The 22,214-nt window shown below is 37.4% G+C and overlaps 1 protein-coding gene across 2 annotated transcripts in view; it reads left to right on the plus strand.

Annotated features, from left to right (window-relative positions):
* The window catches only part of LOC135205611 (coiled-coil domain-containing protein 50-like), a 224,773-nt gene extending 202,839 nt beyond the window's left edge, over positions 1-21,934 (plus strand). For both annotated transcript variants that reach the window (XM_064236396.1, XM_064236397.1), the window contains exon 11: positions 653-21,934. In XM_064236396.1, coding sequence (XP_064092466.1) covers positions 653-789 — 137 coding nt within the window. In that variant the 3' untranslated portion in view covers positions 790-21,934. The remainder of the gene's footprint in view (positions 1-652) is intronic.
* The last annotated feature ends 280 nt before the right edge of the window (positions 21,935-22,214 follow it).

The following is a 22,214-nucleotide window of genomic DNA, read 5'->3' on the forward strand; positions in this document are numbered from 1 at the left end:
GAATCTTAACATGCTTTGGTCACATCTTTTCAAAATTCCATTATCTATGTCAGTATCCATGTTTCTGTAATAGAGTATTACAGGCCTTATGAACACATTGTTAATCTTTCCTTTGTGTAATAATGGGTCAATATTGTTTAAGACTGCTGTATCTACCTGTCCTTATTTCATCCATGCTGCAGCTTCTCTTTAAAATACCTCTCTATCAACACTCCCTGCACAGTCCAGTGTGTCTCAAAGAAAGCAAAACGGCTTTACTTATTCCAAGACTTGTGCATCTATCTCAGCATGGTACTCAAGACTGGTCTCAAGTCCAGGTCTGCTTGTGCTTGAGGAATTCTTGACAGTTTTACCCCCTGCTACCTTTTTTGTATCCCTTTGTAGTATAATAGTAAAAAAATTCTCTTTCTTTTTGTGTGGTTTTGATTTTTAATAACTTCTGCTGTTTTTTTTACCAGTTAGAAGAAATATACTTAGTAATTTAATGTCATCTCAGATAAAATTGATTTGAAACATATATGTCATTTATGTCATGCAAGTATACTGTCAGCCTGAGAGTTGGCTAGGCAAGCTTTGGGAATGGATTTGTTAAATATTATGCTATATGCTAAGCTAAATGACTTGGTGAGGAAGTTTTATTTTATTTTTTCAGTATTTGAGGATGATGATGACTACCCAGTGCCTCCATATATGCCCATTCAAGGTCAGCGGCGCACTGCAAGTCTAGAAAAGAATCGTCGATTAAAACCTTCAAAAGAGAAATCTAAGGAAAGCTGTAAGCAACAGTAAGAAATATAATTTTTTGGTTTTATGTATATCAAAATAAGACTTTCCAGGTCTGAAGTTTTGCTATTGATTGTTTCATCTCGAAATTATTCTTTGACACCATATCAGCAAGGTCCAAAGTTGTATGTAAGGTATACTGTGATTGGTGTTCTCAGGAGCCTCCTTTACTGTCCATTTGATACTGATATTGCCAAATTTTTACATGGTCAGAGTGAAATTTGTTACCAACAAATTCTACATAGAGGAACAATTTTTTTTTAACACTTAAGTAAAATTTTACAGAATGGAGATATATTTCCTAATATGTAGCTCCTTAGGTAATGAGTGCAATTCCTCTCATTCTTTAGGGTAACTATACTAAGAATGTTAAGCTAGGTATCAGTGTCTTAGTAATTTTTTGCCAAAATCTAAGTGCCCCTTGGTGGTAAATGTAATTTTTGTTATCTAGAGAAATTGGCTACCATTGTTTACTTATAATGATGAGTAAGACAAGAGCATAGTTCCTTAATTTTGCAGGGCTTCCTGAATATGGTTTTAAGCATGTTTATTAATTAAAAACATAGGAAATTTATTGGTGATTGTTACTGTGTATTGTATAATTTTCCACTGGCAGTTGAATTCAAATGAAATTCTTTGGCTGCAAAGATATTATAGATCAGTAAATGGCAAGATATTGTTATGTCTAATTAAAGTGTTCATCACATTCACATTTTTTTAGTGTGGTAATCACAGAAAGCCAGTTTTATCACTACAGTGCCAAAAAACTGGGGCAAAACCTTAAAGACCATCAAGCCAGAATTATACAGATTCATGTTAGACTACATGAAGATCAGTTGTATTAGAACTCAGTACTATCAGTGAAATCTTAACAGGTCAATGTGTGTCAAAATACAGTGAGAAATCATTGTTTTAAATCACTTAGGTTACTGTGACTACATTATGTAGTCACAACAGCTTATTGTTTTTTGTGTGTCTTTGCTTCATTAGTTTAAGCAGGTCAGTATTCCTATTAAAATGTGGTTGCATTGCTTTACAACAAGGGGTCATACATCCCAGGTTAGAATGCTGCCATTGTATTACTACCAGTATTTAATTACAACAGGTCACAGAGGGATGCAGCTCCTAGTAATGATAATATTGGTATATTCTATTCTCTGTTCATAAATCCTTTTTCCCTATCATAACTTACAAATTTAGTTTTTAAGGATGTTAAGAAGGCTCCATCCCCCCCTCTTGTATTTTTAATTATATAAGGCTCTTTATATAATTAAAGTACTATCAATTTGAGTCGGTCCATAAAATCAACATTCATACTTGACTGTAGGTAGCTTTTATTTTTGTTATATACAGTATATAGAATTTCAAAATGTATACTTTACTATGTTATGAGATAACCACCACCACTTGTATTTCATTTTGTACTTCTTTTTTTATATGAATAATAGAAAGGTAAAGAAATGTTGGTATAATTTTTGTTAAACTATGAAATATGTGGAAACTATGAATATCTTAAATTATGGAATTATTTGAAAAATGAAGGTAGCTTGAACCATAAACATAAACCCTGTTTCTGCAGTGATTATATTGATCAAAAACCATCTTTATTACAAAATGTTTGTCAGAAAGAAGTGTGTTATCCATGCATGTGCCATTTGGATCTACAGGTGAGTTTTGGCCAGTAACTTCACTTTCATAGAAATCAAAAGTTAGGCAGCAAGATTCAAGGACTGGGATAAGGGCACTCACTATATAATTAATGGAGTTGTATGGAATAACTTTTTTACTGAAATACTTTGTATCACAAAGGTTCAATTAATCACATACAGGTAATTAATCATTAATCCAACATCATTGGGACCAGTAGGGTGTCAGTGGCACTGAAACAAATGCAATTTAAGTTATATATCTTTCATATTGTGAAAGTTCTATTTTCCTAGCAGTGCTACACACATGAAACAGCCAGTCATTCTCTTTTGTCAGCTGATGACCCTCCTCTCCCCATTCCTGAATTCCCTTTAAAAACATCTACTTATGTGCATCTAGTTGTACAGAAGAAAATGCTGTTTTATTAATTTTTCTAAAAATAAAAGTTATTGTATTTTCGTCACTGATTTTAGGTGTCTTATAACTATCAGGAACTAAGGGTTCTTTTTTTTCATTTCCATTGTTTTTCATTAGGCGATCTTATGCTTTACCATGTTGTATCGAGAGTCTAACTTGTAATCAACTCTCACTCTCTCATTTACACAGCGTACATTTATTGTAAATAACTATAGTCAGAAGAAAATTCTTTTGAAAGAGGGCTCAGTCTGCACGTGGTTCTTGCTCAGTACACATCTCAGCTGAACTGTGACTGTGTCTTTGTGTGTTATTTTTTATTCAAGGACAAAGTCATCATGGCTTCCAAGTAGGCTAGTGATACCAGCAGAGCTGACCCTGTTGTGGAGGGTATTGTGTGTGTGGACAAGTTCATGGGCTTGGAGATCATTGATTATGATATAGAGGGATTAGTTTAGGCGCATAAAGCAGCACTTACCACAGGAGACCTGCTGGACATTCACAGGTAGCAGCAGCAGGCAACACCTGAGAAATTGTCTCCAGAGTAGAGGTAGCATGTCTTTAGTTCATTAATAAATATGTGCAAAATGGGATGAAGTGCAAAGTTTTGTTGAAAAATATCACCCTGACAAAGCTGAAGCAAGTTGTGTTATAAAACTGATGATTGACATTGCTATCCCTCACTAAAAGAATATTTTAAAATTCAGGCAAAAGAAAAAAACAACAAAGGACATCATTGGACAGGTTTTTAGTGAGAAAGAAACAGTAAATCTCAAGAAGACATACGTAGAAAAAGTCAGACGCACAGTTGTTACCCATTTCAAGAAAAGTGGACTCCCCTTCCAAATAATAACATATATCTTCATGTTTCTCACCACTTACCAAACACACCATCAACTCTTCCAATGATGGGTAAAATGGGAACAAATGTGCATTTATTGCATGTATTTACTTTGCAATTTTTTTTGCTTAATTTTTGCATGTTAGGCTTGTTATGTTTGAGTTAAAATGCATTTGCTTGTATATTTGGAGATCTAGAACAGATTAATCCAATTCCCATGATTCCTTATGGGAAAATTTAACTCTGTCTAAGGTTTGACTGTGTTGTAATTTTGTTCCTGACTTCAGGTATATTTTAACAGTCATTAACTAGAATTTCTTTTTTCATTTCCATTGTTTTACATCAGCTGATCTTGCTGGTTACCATTAAGTATTGAGTATGTACATATGCACATCCTTTCAAGTGTATTTTACCAATCAGCTGTTGGTACTTGTTTCTTTATCTTTTGTTTCCATCCATTGTTGTCAGTCAGCTGATCTTGCTGTGAACTGCTATCAAGCTATCTAGAATATTCACATCTCTCAACACCCTCACTCACATGTAGCCTAGCCCACCTCACTAGAACTCAATCTAGTTTGAAACCTTTTCCATTCTTCTTGCTTTCTGTGTATACATTGTTTCCTTGAATCATGATTTTGATATAATTAAAAGACATAGAGCCAATGCTTTATAATAAAATTCACAAGCTTCTCACAGGCACATGCTATCAATTTTTTTCAGAAGTTCAACCTTGTCTTTAGCAGGCAACATACAGTGCTTAAGCTTCACATTTGAAGTATTTCCTTTTTAATTAGAGCCATGGCTATCGGCTAAAAGTGAGCAGGTTATAATGAATGAAGAAAAACAAAGGGTTTGATTGGGTTACAATGATGCCAAAATTTTTCATGCGACGGTAACCTGACAAAATTCATACAGTAAGTAGCACCAGCAAAAAAGGCTCCAACTCATTGACTTACCCAGGATCTGGGCCTGTTGATCAACTTCCCGAAATTGCAGTTAGTCCCGAGTCAGTTGCTTCTTAATTTAGGGATGAGGATCGACTCTTGGGCTTTTCCATCCCTGAAAAGGATGCTTTCTTGCCTCCAGATGGTTCGGAAATTCCTCGCTTTCCAGCCCTGCTCCGCAAAGTAATGGATGAGTTTTCTGAGCATTATTTTGTGATAGAGAAGTTCATTTCTTTAATAAGACTTCATTCGAGGCCTTTCCATTTCCACCTAAAGGCCAGCTGGTGCAGGAAGACTCTCCCGGACTCTTTTGTCTTCCTGATCAGTGCCGAGGTCAAGGAAGATCTTTGGTGGTGGCTCGTAGAAGGGAGATTTTCAGTCAGGAAGTCACTGCTCTCATTGAGCCCAAACCTCTTCTTGTTCTCCAACGCTTCAAATCTGGGATGGGGAGCACATCTTCAAGAGTTGGAAGTCACAGGGATGTGGCCTCAAGAGAAGAGGCTCCACATCAATATCAAGGCTGTGCATCTGGCCCTGCAAAGTTTTGTGTCGATAAAGTACGACAAGACCATCGTTGTACACTCCAACAACGTGACAGCCCTGACCTACATAAAGAATCAGGAAGGTACATATTCATTCTCCCTTTGCAAGGCGGCCAAGGACCTTCTGCTTTGGGCCCAATCAATCCTTACAAAGATCATCAACTGCTTCATTCAAGGCAGGCTAAATGTCATAGTGGAGGAATTGAGCCATTGCAAACAGGTTCTACCGACAGTATGGACTGAATCCACAGGGGTGCACTGACTTAGGAATCAGTGGGGAAAGCTGTTGACAGTATGTGATGTCGAAGAATCACCATCTTCCCTTGTTCTGCTCACCTGTTCTGGACCCTCTGGCATGGGCAACGGATGTGATAATCCAGGACTAGTCCAACCTGGATGTTTATGTCTTCCCTCCATTCAGCATGGTGAGGGGAGTCATCAACAAGTTCCAGTCTCATGTCAATGTCACCATGACCTTCATAGCTCCGTTTTGGCCACAGAAGGAGTGGTTTTTTGATCTTGGACTTCTAATAGACTTCCCCAGACTACTTCCACATCAACAAAGTTTACTCAAGCAGCTACACTTCCATCAGTTTCATTGAAGTTTGTTTTCTCTCGCTCTGATAGGCTTCAGACTGTCAGGAAGCTTGTCAGAGCGAAACGATTTTCAAAAGCAGCTGCAGAAGCTATTGCTAATTGCAGACTGCAATCCTCTTTCAGAGTATATGTACCAGGCTAAGTGGTCAGTCTTCCACTCCTGGTGCTGAGGGTGTAATATCTCGTCTTCTAAGACCTCTCTGATGCAGATAGCAGACTTTTTACTCTTTCTAAGATCTTCTAAGGGCCTAGCAATGTCAACAAATGAGGCTATGGAGCTATGTTGAACTCTGTGTTTGGGCATAGAGGCCTAAATTTAGCGGAGAGTCAGATTATTAGCGACTTAATTAAGACATTCAGTAATTTGAAACAAGCCATGACTACTACAGTGTCGTGGAACCTAGACGTAGTCCTTTGTTGGCGCTTTTAGGTTCCTTTTTGAGGCCATTCATTTTTCTTCTTGAGAGATTTGACAAAGCTGTGGGACAAAGTAGCTGAGAATCTGGTGATTAATGCTAAAAATGAGGAAGACCTACAGAGAAGGGTTGGAGAATGGCTGGAGTCTTTAGAGAGGGGTGGCTTAAAGGTGAATGTGAATAAAACAAAGTTTTGGTGAGCTGTAGGGAAGACAGAATCAGAATAATAATGCAAGAAAGAAGAGGCTCGATTATAAAACAGGTGGAAAAGTTTAAATTCTTAGGATCTACTTTAAGCCAAGAGGGCGGATGTGAGGCTGAAGTTGACAGTCGGATAAAAGCTGCGTGGGGGAAGTGGAGAGAGGTAGCGGGAGTAGTATATGATAAGAAAAGGCCAATCAAGCCAAAAGCCAAGATCTATAGCACAGTGATGAGACCAGTGTTAATTTATGGATCGGAAATTTGGGCTCTAAGAAGAAAAGAGGAGGTAAAGCTTGAGAGAACAGAGATGAAAATGCTGAGGTGGATTATGGGAATATCACTGCTTGAGAGATTGAAAAATGACAAAATAACAAGGGCAGGCAGGCTTAGTAAAGATTACAGAGGTAATAAGTCACGATTGAGGTGGTATGGGCATGTGTTGAGGATGGGTGACAAGGGGGGAGTGAAGAGAGCTAGGAAGGAACCTGTTAGAGGAAGAAGATCGAGAGGAAGACAGAGAATTAGATGGCGAGGTAAAGTGAAGGAAGATATGGAGTGAAGAGGTTTGGTGGAGGATGATGCCTCTGATAGAGGGCAGTGGAGAAGGCATATCAGGCAACCGACCCCTTAATGTAGGGATAACGGTGGGAAAGAAAACTACTTTTTTATTACTTTGGCCACTGCCCAAAACAGTTAGCGAGTTACAAGCTCTAGACAGACATGTTTACTCTAGGTTTCTTAACAAAGAATGAAACCCCATCTAATCCCTGGCCTCGTTGTTTTGCCATCAAGAATTTGACTAGTATTCTTGGGCTGTCAGATCAAGGGGAGCTTTGAAGTGTTACCTGGAGAGGACTAAGATGATCAGAGGTTCTTCTCATAACCTCTGATATTCGGTGAAGAACCCCTTACGCCCTTTATCCAAGAATGCTCTTTCCTTTTTCTTTAGAGAAGTTATCTCTGAGGCACACAAGGGCATTCCGGAGGATCTTTTACCCTTGTTTAAGGTTAACGCCCATTAGGTTAAAGCAATGCCTACCTCATTGGCAATGACGCTTTCCATGATTCTCCAATCTACTTATTGGAAATGTAGATCTGTGTTTGCGTCACATTATTTACGAGATGTGGAAGCAGTGTATGAAAACTAGTACGTTAGAACCGTTTTCCTTAGCTGGCATGGTATTGTGAGGAAGGATAGGAGTATATCTTCTGTTTCTCTATCTCTTCACCTTGATTAAGTTGATCGAGCTATGGGAAGCCTTGGGGGAGTCACAGTGTACCTGGAGTACCCACCAGTCATTGTCTCTCTGTATGGTTGTTTTTTGGTTTCTATGGGAAGTGTAGGTAACTTCTATCTCCGGTTAGTTTATTGTTGTGCGCCCGGGGTAAGGGCATTTCTTTGATTTGATGCTTTGTTACAAAGCCCCACTAAAGTAGAGGCAGCTCTCGGCTTTACTGCTGCACCACTACAGGTCAAGATGATCAATGACCAGAGGCAGTATCCTCCTGCTGTAGCTCTTTCACTAGGTAAGGTTACAACAAGCATTTCACTAATTTTGGCTAATTTTCTGTGTAAAAATGCCTCTCCATTACCAAGTGTTACTGAATAGTTTTAGTCCATGTTTCCCATCCCCTGTTAATGTGGGAATCGGCAATTTTTATAGAGTGCGTTTTAGCCAGATATGATATAACGTAACTTGGTTTAGCATATGTTTAATGGAATTTGCCTCTGGCTGTTCCATTCGCCATCCCGAAAAGGCATCTTACGTTAAAAAATAATAACTATCCCATTTCGAATATTAACGGTGTAATTTGCATACAGTAAATTATTAAAACACTTTTAAGTTGCAAATGTACACCCAGATATTTTTTTATTTACCTAAAACTTTCACATAGCATAACTATTTAAAGCACAGGATGTTTTAAATAGTGATTAGTAGTAGGTACTAACAGCAATGTAATTATTTGGTAAGTATATATAAAATTTTATTTTATGTCATGTTCATGTCTCATCTGTTTGCCTGTCACAGTTTAAAGTTAGTGCACACAGAAAGCAATTTTTTCTCTTGATATTTTCTTAAAACTTTTAGGTTCATATCTCAAAAAATTCGGTGAAACTGATGGTTTAAAGTTTAATAGCTAGAGTTTAATTTATTGTTATAAAAGTATTTTGACTGCAAAATTTTGTCAAAATAATTAATTGTTGCAAACAGTACCAGTGGACTGAATATGTGAAAATCTGAATTGAATCCTTTTAACCATAAGGTCAGAGAACCAACATATTAAATAATGGAGCCTTACGGCATTTGCCCGTACCTGAATGTAAAACAGAAAATAAAATTACGACAGAAAATAACAGAAAAGAAACTGATTGCTTATGCTGGGAAAGTAAGCCTTGAAAAAGTAATTTTGTATAGTAAATACTAATGCCTATTTATCAGCAAAATATAACCTAGAAAATGTTAACAAAATAAATACAGTAGTAATTAATTAAGAGTCACACAAAACTCATGAATAATAGACCATAATGAAGCAGAAACTGCATCTAACAGAGCTGGTGATCTTGGTGAGTTGAAAGTACCTGATATAAGAAAGAAATCACCCCTCTAATCACATACTAAAAGCACTATCATAAAAAAAGGATGTAGATATATGGTGATTAATATGGACAATGGAAAAATAGTTGGTAATCAGTGCTGGTAGAGTGGCCCCTCTATAAATAAAACACATAGGGAACAAGAGTAGAGCTGTTAAGAGCATCACAGCTTAGCAGATGGTAAGGTTATTGGCTGATGCTCACCTGTGGATCCAGGTAATGTGGGGAGAAACTACCTTCTGTTTGGTAAACAAAAGACTGGTAAACTTTCAGGAATTGAATATGGGCATAATATAGGGTTATGAATTGCTCTTTTTTTTATGATCAGTAAAATGTCACCCACATTTGAAAGTGAGGTGTTATTGAAAAATAATCTTTGTTTTGGAGTTCAAGAAAATTATACCTTCAAATTACTTTTTCCTCTTTTACTAGAAGCTTATATATTTTTTACATCTTTTCAACCAAAGCTTTTTTTACATTTACACTAAGAGTTATATTTTAACACTTAGCAGTAAGGTTATATATTAAGTAACATATTTGCTAAGTAACATATTTGCAAGTCTCTCAAGGTTTGGCTTGGGGAGTTCTGATATCTATATTTTACCATTGAAAAGGGACCATTGAGGATCACCATTTCCATTGATTTTCCCTTATAAAAAGTATGTAAAACTTGAGGTATTGTATGAAAGTACCCATTATGTTGTGTTTTTGGAATGTATTTTAAAGTTATTTTTTCTGTAATTAGTTTTCCATGATACTTGTAGAATTTTAACTCCAAGAAGAGTGAAGTGGATAATTGGAAGGTCAGGCACAGTATTAAACAATTTTTCCTTTTCATTAGCTGCATATTTTATAGGGCAGATTAAACTCTTTTCTTTAAGGTTTATACAATATGCTTACTACATACATTAATACAATTGTTTTTTACTTATAACATATCAAATAATATAGTAGTATTATACAATATTAAGGATTCCACAAATTTAACTGTAAGCTTTGAATGCATCCATAAGTATCAAGTGAAATTTGAGCTTGTTCAAGTAATTAGCTTTTGTAAAATATTATGAAAGGAACTGCTCGTCCTTTTCACCATACAGCTGCATTTAATGCATTTCTTCATGTCATTGTTTGTGGTTAAATTAACTTGACCAGGTTTATCAACTAAATTTTTTACCATAGTCTTTTTGTTGGATTAGTCAAGAGTGGGGTCTGCTTAGAACAGTAGGCCTTCACTACCGTCCAGATGGCATTCATTTATATTTCAGTATAAATGCTTGTTGAATATAGCATACTGAAAAAGCAGCTATTATTATTAAGAGGGAGAATATGTATGATAGAAATATAATTTACTAGGTATGGTAACACTGGCATACGGGATGTCATGTTTTGGGAATTTTGGAGTTATCAAAAATTATGTCAGGTGTAAAATAAGAGGGCATACAACCATTTAAAAGTGATGATCATGGGGTTTAATATTTTTTTTAACTAAAAGTAGAAGTAATGCAGTAGACATAAATGTAATTACTTTAGTAATTTTAGTGAATTACAGCACTTGGTTAGACAAATACTAAAATACTTTTTTATTGGTTTTTGCAGTAGGTGCTAATACTATTTAGCTTTTCTCCTTTATGAAACACAGTTTCACAAATGCCTCCAGACTGTCGTGTGGAAACAAGAATCGTACAAGAGTTGGTTTCATTGTCTGATAAAACTAGTAGTAATTATTCATAATTCCTTACTTGTAGATAAATTAAGACTGTGAATAAGTTCCTTTATTCTAGGGAAATATTGCTTTGAGTATACTACACTATGGCTTTTACAAAGCTTAATATTTGGAGTACATCTTTGTGACAATGAAAATCTAAAGCTATTAAAAACTTTGTGCTGTTTCTTATTAGTTGAATTTTAGTGTCTGGGTACTAGCGTACCTTTTATCTGTTTCAAAAATAAAGTTCCTCAGGGGTGAAGTTAGAATTTTATTATATTACAAACAAAAAAGGACAGTTCCCATTTTCTTTAGATCATAAGTAGTTATTTTATGTTTGGTTATGAGCTTAAAATTGCAGCCAACTTAAATGGTCATAAAATTGCTTACCCTTTTAGGGAAGTTATACACTGTTAAGAGAAAATTCATCAGTGTTGATATGGAAATGAGGAAAATGGCACCTTGGATATTCAAGGCTGATATTTGAAGAGGTAGTGTTAGTTTTTTTTTTCTTGAAGTGACAGTTACTTATACAGCACTGTATTGCAACCTAAAGAAATTGGCATAATAGTTATAAGGATATTTTGCATACAGCCTTTGCAGAAAGGTTAGTTAATAGTACTCTGTAGTTCCGTATATGCTAAGGGTGTAGCTATTTTATAAAAATGTGGCCTTTTTGATCAATTTGTTGAATTTGAAGCACTTTAAGCCTCTTTTGTTACTACTGGTGTGTCATGTGTTACCAGTATAATAAGGGCAATAATGCATGGTTAATTGGAGCAAAAATACAAAATACTTCTGTATGGTAATGAAGGTTGTTAAAAGTTATTGTAGGGTTAAAATACTACCATGAAAGGTTGTAAACTAAAGGACCTTTCTAAAAAAAGTGTAAATTAGTACTATGTGAATTATTGTTAAATTTGTAAGTGTGGGGATAGTTGTGCTGTTAAAAAGTTCAATAGTCGCAGAAAAAATTATCAGTACTAAATATAATTTTATGAAAGTTAATTTGTATAAGGTGCACTATGGCATCAGGAGTTACTTTTTCTTATATAGGTACAGTAGTTGAAAGTTTAAAACTGGAATTATATTTTTTAATATTTTTGGTAACAATCTGAATGAATGCTATAAAAGATTTGTAAATATCAAATTATTATTTGTATTATTTTTCCAGATTGGCAGCTTTTTCAAATAAGTTTTAATTATCCATTCATATGAAATAAAAATTACATGGTAGTTTTCAAATGTATATGTATCATGTCACTGTGAAGAATATAGTATAAATAGCTACTTAATTTTAGGCATTGATCTTGTATGGGTCATCAATAGTCCACTACACTGGCTGTCTAGTAGATATAAGTAGAATTAATCAACTTAGAAAAAATGTGAGAAATTTTAATTTGATTTTTGTTGAAGTTACTTTGTGATGCTTTTCAAGTCCATTCTAAATGAATTGTCAGGGAGGCTGAAGTTGAATAGTGGACATCTTGTATATATAGATGTAGATCACATCAGAAAGTATTAACTGTTTTTTATGACAAACTGCCTCTTAAAGAATTTTGGAAGCCCAGCCAAAAAGACATTGAAGTACAGTATTTGTATTTTTATTTGCATAATTGCAATAACAGAAATTGAATGAAGTACTTAAACGAGTGCAAAGTTTTCTGATGGGAAGTATTCAACTTAAAGTTGTCAAAGTAACAGATTTTGCAGCATAAACTTTTCAAAGTAACAGATTTTACTGCATGATAATACAAACTTCTGGACTGTGTTTATGTGAAAGTTTGGCTGTAGCATTTCACAAAATTCTGGACTGTGTTTATGTGGAAGCTTGGCTGTAGAGTTTCACAAAATTTTATATATAATTGTTAAGCTGGTCTTTCAAGTCCTTGAATACTTTCAGCAGCATTTGGTACACCTTAACACCCCCGTAAATTCATGATACAGTACTATTTATCTACTGGATTGTCATGATTGAATGTGCTCCAGTTACTATTATTACAAGCTGTTCTGTTACCATCTGAGTTTACATATTGTTAAATAGCAGGTTTGGCAAGTTCCTAGGGTGATGCCTAAAGCCTATTACTGATGTTTTTGTTGTGTGTACATCCTATCTAATGATGCTCTACAAATTCAGCTACAAGTAAAACTGTAAAATTGTTAGAATGAGCTGTTTTCTGAAAATGAATATTATCGTCTTCATTTTTGTAAAAGGTGGGTTGCAAGAAGAATTGTGAAATTTGATTTGTATCCAAAGGGGTGAATTTCTATGAACAGTATTGTTTTTTTTATATTTTTTCATACTCCTTTAAGGTAAAAACGTCTTATTCTTTTATAATGATCTGTATCATTAAACATTATCTATTTAATGACTCATGATCCGAGTTTTGAGCCTCCAATGCAGTTACAGTATTAAAAAAGTTAAGTCAATGACATCACTTGATGGGTTTTGTGGAAATGAAGTTAGCAGATTTCATTTTGCATATCACAGTTGATGGAGTAAAAGTACTGTAGATGATATGAGGCTTTTAACTGTAACATTTGGATAGACTTGCACAAAATATCTGCAGTTTGCTCATGAAGTAAAAATTCAAAAGGTTATTTTTATTGTGCAGCTCAGCACAGTTTACTTTACCATGCTTTCAAACTATTATAAATGCCATAGTACAGGCAGTCCCCGGTTATCGGCGGACTCTGTGAATGGCGATCCGGTTTTATGGCGCCATAATGGGCAGAGTTTCAGTTATCGTTGCCATAAGATGCCAATAATAGAGTTATGGTGCCATAACATACCTAATGGAGATGCCATTAACCGAAACACCGCACCATAAATTGCGAGTTTCAGTTGATGGCGGTTTTCGCTTATCAGCACCCCACCAAGAACGGAACCCCACCGATAACTGGGGGCTGCCTGTAGTGTGATTCTCTCATTTTGAATAATTGATAAGTACTTTATTTCAAGAGCAACAATGTTAAGATTTGCTTTCTTTATTCTGTTCTTTAAATTTACTACCATATTAACTAGCTGATATACTTTTGTGTGAATCCAAATTTATATATGAGACATTTGCATCTTGCTTATATGCTGTATGATAGTGCCTGCCGTACTAATGCTTTTGTCACATTTCAAAGTTATTAGTGTAGAATTATTGGAATACTAGATGATAATGTACATAGCTTAGAATTCTGACCTATTCATATATATTCTTTTATCCATAGATTTATCTGAGAGCTTTAATTTTGAAATTTAATTTTGCATTCCCACTTGCAAATGAAATTCATGATTTTTGTTCATAATTCTTTACAGTCATTATTTGTGCTTTGTAATTTTGAGAGGATTGTTGCCACTCATTATACACTGAGTTTGTGTGATAACTACAGTATTTGATTTTTTAATGGTATTAGAAATATTAAATGACAGTCCAGTGGATTCAATAAAGAAATAAATTTGATGTAGAGTTACAAATGCTTGTACTTTAAATGCAAAGAAATTTCTTTTTTCGTTCACAATTTTTTTTCTGTTTTATGTTTGAGAAATTGAATTTGATTTATTCTTCGTGAACAGATTTAATATTGGAAAGTAGACTGTGTTTATGTTCCAGTAAGTGAAATTTCAGACTTTTACTTCAAGAGATCTGTATGAAACAACTTTGTATGAAATTAGGTAAGGTATTTGTAAGTACAAGAAACTGCATTATTAAACATTTTTTTTAATAATGACTAAAGTTAAGCTTAAAGTTCAAGGACATAGTCTTCCTATGAAATGGCTGAAGGAAGAAAGGAATAGAATGAAGTTACTGGAATGCTATGTTGCAATATTTAACTAGTCGTTGTGAGGCGAGCGATGGCTCTGGAAAGCTGTGAATCATGAGCATGTACTTACACCAAATATATAACTATAAGATTAGCATTCCATTCATATCGGTTAAGTGCAAGGCAATTTTAGAGATGTGGAGTATGTTTCAAATGTGACTGAGGCAGTGATGGATGATGTCATATCAAATATGACTGCACCTTGTATTGCCACAAATTCAGTCCTAATATATATTTTTTAATTTCTTTTCTCATTAATCAGAGATGGGACGCATTGATGGGTGAGGTTTTCTTGAATATGACTGCATCTTAGATTCCCAGAAATTGTCTTAATATATATTTTTTCACTTCTCATTAAACAGAGAGATGTGAGGCAATGACAGATGAAGTTATCTTGAATGTCACCGCATCTTAGATTGTCAAATTCAGTCTTAATATTAATATGTTCTCCCTCTACCTTTCTATACTCAGAGGGATGTAAAAGTGTAATAAATAATTATTGGTATTCTTTGCCTAGTTATTTTTATTATAAAAGGATTAGATTACCCAGACCTCTGAGCCTAATAAAGGCTCTTCTTGTTCTTTGCCTAGTAGGTATCAGGAACTTGTAATACTGGATTCTTTAATATTTAATTGTTCCAATACATATACAAACCCTCGGTCTTTACATATGGGGTTTACTTTCAGTGCAAGCTAGAACCGGCCATTTAACTAAAATCAAGGAGGTTATTGATGGTTGGGTACCAACGCTAGGGGAGGGAGCTCTGCCATCCATTTGGTACACATTCATTTTTCCTTTTGACTGTAGTACTTGTCTCTTCTGCTGCCTGCTGTTCAACTTAATTCTTCTCCATTCTTTTCATATTTTAGTATAATTGTTGTATTGAGATATTTTGAGAATTACTGGAATCCTACAACAAGTTCTACTCTGTTCAATCTTACGTGTTCTATTCTGTTTACACATAGTTTTCTTTGCTCTTTCTTCCTGCATAGTTGTTCATAGTTATAATTTGTTTTAGCTCGTATGAGCCTTTCTCTTTGATATTCTCTCTAACTTGTTTTACCTTTGATATAATGCAAACCTAACTCTTGTCTTAGCCATGGTGTTTCTTTTATTCGTCTTTTGCCTTTCTCCCATCCAAAGGGGAAGGCCTGCCTCTTGCCTCCAATACATTTTTAGACACCTTTTCAACCTTGTTTTACCGAACATCCTTGTTCTAAAACTTTTCTCTGTTTGTTCATATTTTCTCTCTGAAACAAGCAGGGATTTTTATTTCAGCTACACAATTACATGGATTGTTGTAGTGTTTTAGTTTTTCAGATGCTGTAGAGCTTGAGAGGCTTGAGATGGAGGTGGGTTCTCTTGCTACGGTGGTGTAGTGTCATAACCCATTGTACAAGAGCCACTGTTTGCCTTCGAGCATGGAATCCCCTCTCGCCTAGTACGAGGAGGAAGCAGAGATTGATGTTGCAGGACCCTTTGACAGAGTATACCGGATCCGGCAAGTTGTCTCCATGACCCAGTAGGTGTACCTGTCCCAGTTCCTGTTTATGGTTGATGCTCAATCCTGGGAGGAGGTGGGGTGTGGAGTGGAGTGGAGTTGGGCATTCCTACTCTCCCTCCCCCTCCTCTGGATGATGAGGAGTCCTGGGACTGCTATTCTTGAAGTTTTTCATTGCCGCCTTTACATCCGTAGTCGTCGTATGCTGTTTCGCAGTCTTTCATCTTCTGCCTTGTCCTTTCAAGAGACGTTTGATAGGCCATTGCCCTAAGGAGGGATACACAGTATTGTAGAAAGACAACACACCATTGTAAAGACAGCCAACAGCTGCATTTAGCCAGTCGACCTCAGTTCATGGGTGTGTGAACGTTGTTGCAGTGTTCGTAGGTTCAAGAGCTACTTCACCCCTCCATGCATTCGACGTTGGATATGCAATAGAAGTTGAGCCTTCACCTTTATCTTTTGCTGTAGGCCATGGCTGCCTCTTCCCCGGTTGTACCTCCTTGAACGTGTCTCCCGTCAATGCAGCTCCTGCCCAGATTGTTTTTTTCCCCTTCCTTCCGTTGTCCTGCAGATTGTGACCAAACATATTTTTAGTGCTAGAACGAGAGTTCCTAACGTTCTTGTGCTTTCTCTTCCCTACAAATCTCCAGGAACAATCGCAGGTTGCTGTTTTCAACGATGACACCACAGTATTCCAGACATATCTAACTGAAGATAGGCTCTCCAAGGAAAGGAGAATACACTGCCATGCAATGTTGCACGCTTGTTTCTTTGGTATCATGTTGTAAGACTGAGGAGGAAGAGAGATGGCCTGGGGTAGAAGTAAGCTTTGCTATTGACATGTCCAATCAGCGGAGCAATGTTGCATGGCCTTGACTTTATGACGTTGCTGCAATTTGTCGAATGTCTTTAGCTGAAGGTTTGCTTTCCAAAGAAGTGCAACTGCACAAATGTTGCACAGCTGTGTCCTCTCTTACAAGTGTTTCATAACCAAAAAACAACTCTACTTGATTGTTTTTGTTGATTTTATCCCCTCATTATGTGCTCCCCTGTTTATAGACAAAGACTTGGAGCCTCTTCTACTTAGCCTGAGTGTGTCAAGTATATATGAATGCTTCTTCATCCCTGCACATTCTTGCTCGGAAATTACCACAGCATGGCATGTCCGGGGCCCAGCCCCCAACCATGTTCACGTGGAGGTTTAGAGGAAAAATGGGATGGCTCTTCTGAAAGTTTTTCCCCACATTCATGGGAAGGTTACATTGTGGATGGATCACTCTTCAGAGGATGTTTCCTGTTACCACGATTGTGTGGACAGTTAGCTGACACATCTGTGAGACGTTTATCACAGCCACCCTCATTCACGTTGTTGTGAACAGGACCATCGACTTTTCCATGGCACTGCTCCCTATGCTCATGTTCGTCATATTGCAGCAATCTTCTTGGAGTGGCTAATGTTTGTTTTCTGGTATTGACTACATCTGAATGAACAGGATCGTTCCAGAATCGTTCTTCCACACCTTTACAGCCATCATTGCTATAGTTAACGACCGTTCTTGACCATATTTATCCGCAGGTACTTCAATATTCTATGGGTAGGCTAGGAATATTTGTTAAGTTGCTCCTCCTCAACTTTTGTACTTGAATCTCTTCCAGAGCTGGGGTAGTTCCAGCTTTGATAGCACTGGTTTCTTCGAATCCCCATACATGTCTGACTGCAGTTTAAGTTTATGTAGACCTTATGGATGGCTGTGCCTCTGACAGGCCACATGGCCATTCGTCTTTGGGTGTTGTGTTGATAACCAACTTCCAGCTTCCTGAAAGCGTGCAGTTGCAGTGTCTTCTTCTGCAGGTGCTCTTCATTGGATGAAGATTGAGGCCACAGCCATGAAGAAGATGGACTGGAGGCCCTAGTGAAACAACACTGCTTCTGAAGGGTAGCCCTGGCCGCCCTTGCGTGATTGAGACCATTCCATTTGGGTAAGAGATGATCCCTGGCTGGGTTTGCTTCTCTCGTAGCAGCATTCTTCACGGTTGTGTAAATGTGACCGTTCTCCAGGACTTGTAAGGGTATCATCTCATTTTTCCATTTTGCACAAATCATCTGCAGCCTTCTTCTATTGTCGAGTCTTTGGATTGGCTCAAAAGTATACTACGCCTCCCTCTCTGGTTCCCTCAACCCCCCTTGATGACTCAGTTGTAAAGTCGACTGGATTCATTGGAAGTTATGGTGTCAATGTTCAAGACTTGTCAGTTCTGATTCGTGTATGGGTATACAGTGGGGCCCCCGTATTCGCTTTCTCCAGATTCGCAGATTTCTCTCTGGAACGTATCCCCCCCATGATTTGTAGGAAATTCACCTATTCCCTGTATTTTTCTGTGAGAAATATCCACAAACTCCTGTTTTTTTATCAATTTCATAAAATGCACTTTTTGTGATAAAACTCTTAAAAAAGCCAGGTATAAACATTTTTAGTGACTTTTTCTTGAGTTTTAAGTAACAAAATAGGCTGTTTTAACTGTTTTTATAGGGGGTTCCAACTATTCGTTGGGGGGGTCTGGTACACATTCGTGGGTGGGGTCTGGTACGCATCCCCCGCGAATATGGGGGAGACCACTGTATACAGGGAACCAGGTGTACCAGGTAGAAACATCAGCGGCATGTGTACAATCAAGTTTTGCAATATATTTGAGAGATGTCAATGAAGTTCTTCGGTCCCTTTTAGACCACAGAAGTAATTGAAGTTGTCCCTTTCAAAAATCCCCTTCCTTTCCCATGAGAGGAAGGGATAAAATGCTAAGACGGCTTTCCTCCCCACTTGTAGCCGATGGCGGGGAGTGTCCGTAGCCTTAAACTCATATTACAGTGGCTGAAACCCGGATAGTAGTCATCCTTCGGTAGGATCATTCCAGTTTGCTAAAGAATCCCTGTGAAGAAATTGAAGGCGATGCTAAATGAATTCACTGTGGAAATCGTAACAGTCCGGGTCCCGATTTCTTCAGCTGTCCTTCTCTCGAAGAGAAAGTGATGGGCAATTGGAAACCAGTCATAGATATTTTTTCTCTGACCCGTTTCAACAGACTGCTCAAGAAATGACTTGCTCTATACTTGCAACCATTAGGGAGTTTGACTTGATTCCTTCGTTGGATTTGAGGGACAAGTATTTCCAGTACTATTCACCTGTCAGTTCTACCGCAAGTCTCTCTGCTTCATTTCCCAGGGAGACTTCATACCCCTTCAGAGCAGATGGTTTCATGCCTATCCCTGTTGTGAGCTTTCAACCTCTCCCCAAGTATTCACATGACTTCTCACCTTGGCTTTGACTAGGGCACATTCATTCATGGTACATCTCCTGATGTATATCGATGATCAATTGGTCCTGGCGAGCTCTCATTCACAGCATCTCTAGGACAAGACCAACTTCTCTGATTTGGCCACAGCCTGTGACTTGTATGGCCCTGAGAAGTCCAAACTCTCACCCAAGCAAGACCAAGGCTAACAGATACAGCAGCGAGGTTGTCACTGGGGAGGCTGATTCTTCATGCACTGCTTCTTCATTCCTTTCAATGTATATATTGAAGGAGTTCCTGGTCTTCGACAAGCGACTCCCTGTTCCTTCCCTTCCTCTCTCAGAGAAAGAGGGACAGGACTCAGCCTAATGGTTAGATGACAGGTATCTCCTTTGGGGTGTCGTTTCACGCTTCCCCTCCAGAGATACTTCATGTCTCAAGGTATCAACCAGTATGGCAGTTACCTGCACTTCAGTAGGTTAGGTTGGGTACATGACTAACCTAGCCTAGCCTAACCTAACCTGCACTTCAATATCCTAGAACTTCTTACCTCTTCAAAGCCTCAGGATCTGAGGATATGTACTCTGTGATGTTGATAAGCAGTGGGACCAGGGTAGTCCAATAGTCAAAAAGAAAAGGGTGCAGGTGCATGGTTGGACAGTAGCACACTCAGCACAGCTGTCAACCAGACACATTCCAGGCAAGATGGATGTAATGACACAAGTTTGGTCACTAGGATTGGTGTTAGTGACAGTTGGTCTCGACACCTCAGCATCCCAGAAGATTGTTCAACCCTAGAAGATGGGCAAATTAGACCTTCAATCTTGGCACAATGAAATTCTTACTGTTCAGCTATGTCCTTCAGGCTATTTATGCCCATGCATAAATAGCCAACAGTCATACTATGTTGAAAGCACCGCTTGTCGTCCAATCAGTGAAATTAAGCAACATTAAGTCTGGCCAGTACTTGGATGGGTGACCAACTGCAAACACTAGATGCTCTTGGTGTCTATGAGACGTCTTTTGCAACCATGGTATGTCTCAAGGCTTATGCCTTTCTGCTGTTCTGTCTGATTTGCTAGGTGATCAACAGAGTACAATCATTATGAATCTATGGGCCCTGGTGTCTACCAAGTGACCATCTGCTTTATAAACACTTGACCTTCAAGTCTGAATGCCAACAACTTGTTTGTTCCAGCTTGGCCAAGAAACGATATCCAAGAGCACCATTTCTTTTGACTGTGTAATGATCAAATATAGTGGACAACAGTGCATTTCGGGTGAGATTTCGCAAGGTCAGGGGCATTGGTCTGCCCTTCTCATTCAGGAAGATCCTATTGGACAGGTACTAAGGACAGGAATGTGGTCATGACAGACCACGTCCACCTCCCCTTTTACTATTTTGGACATTGTCCATAGATCCTTGGGTTCTGTGGTGGCTGCTCAGCAGTCATGTAGTTCACCCAGCTCCCCTTGGGGACAAATGGCATCTCGCGTAAGGTGTACGGCTGCAAAAGAGAAGGTGTGTGTGGGACAGATCTCCTACCTTTCTCTTTTATACCCTTCCTCTTCCAGTGGGCAGAGGGATGGTTAGCAAGCCGTCACATGCTGGACAGTTGTGCTTGCAGGTGTTCTATAATTTAGCTCCATTTGGATTAATAGATTTAAATCCTACCCTTTCTCTAGCAGGGGGAGAGATGGACTGACAATGAACAAACCCATTGATTATCTTCAGCTTTATTGGGTTCATCCAAGACTTTCTTAGAATCAGTGATGCTTCATCCCATTAGTTCAAAAGGCCCAGAAGTCTGGGAGTTGAACATCACACATACTCAATACATCAGAGGCATGGGTCTCCCTCCTTTGCTATTACATAACCAGGAAACCAGGATGAGAGGCCCCAAGTGAGGTGAACTACCAGTCGGTTTAGAGATTTGCTCAGAATCCTCCCACCAAGGAGTAAGTCTCCCATATGTAAAGACCATGGGTTTGTATACATACGTGTAGGAACATACGACAAATTTTGATAGTAATTTGTATTTTTTCTAACATACAAACCTGAGATCTATACATAAATGGCCCAGCTCTAGCCACCCATCGTTCTACTACCTGAGCCAAAAAATAGAATGCATAATGACTGTATTGCATAGCTCCTCCCCTACTGTTGCTAGCTAGCTACCAACAACCACCTTGTTTATAATTAATTGGCCATGTGTAAAATCCTCAGGTTTGTATCTTAGGAAAAATACAAATTACTATAAAAATTTGTCATTTTGGAAAACTTTAATTTCAGGAAAACAGATTGTGTCAGAAACACGTAGATTGCATGATTGGAAACCAGGTGTTATGGTAGTAGTATCATATTTTGTTTGGTGTTGCAGGAATTAAATCAATGTAGAAGTGATTTCAGTGAACAAGAGTACAGAAGGGTGTTAAAAACTGGAATAAATAATTTTGTTATGAAGGCACTTCATGTTTCTTATACAGGAATAACACTAAGGAATTAAATGTGTACAATAATATTTTTATAATGCAAAAATATTTTCTAAAGTAATGTTTAAATGCCAAAGGGTTTTGAAGAGGCATTGGACAATATCTAAATTTTGTGCACTGATTATTAATAAATATTTGCAATTGAATAGTTTTTTTTTCTACTTAATTTTAAAAATTTCAGTATACTACTAGTTTGTAAAATAAATTAGGCTAATCTAATCAACAAATATTTTGGAAAAATGAAACTGAAAAATATTGCAGTATGAAAAGAGTTAGTAAATTATATGGAAATATTAATGTACTACTGACTTGTCATTTTTACCATGCATGAGGTATATAGTGGTGGTGATAGAGTATTGAAGTAGCAGATCAGACCTGTTGCATAAGGAAAGTCAAGTTGTTCCTACATCTATGCATGGCAAAAAG

Source organism: Macrobrachium nipponense, chromosome 24, assembly GCF_015104395.2.
Source record: "Macrobrachium nipponense isolate FS-2020 chromosome 24, ASM1510439v2, whole genome shotgun sequence".
Lineage (NCBI taxonomy): Eukaryota > Metazoa > Arthropoda > Malacostraca > Decapoda > Palaemonidae > Macrobrachium > Macrobrachium nipponense.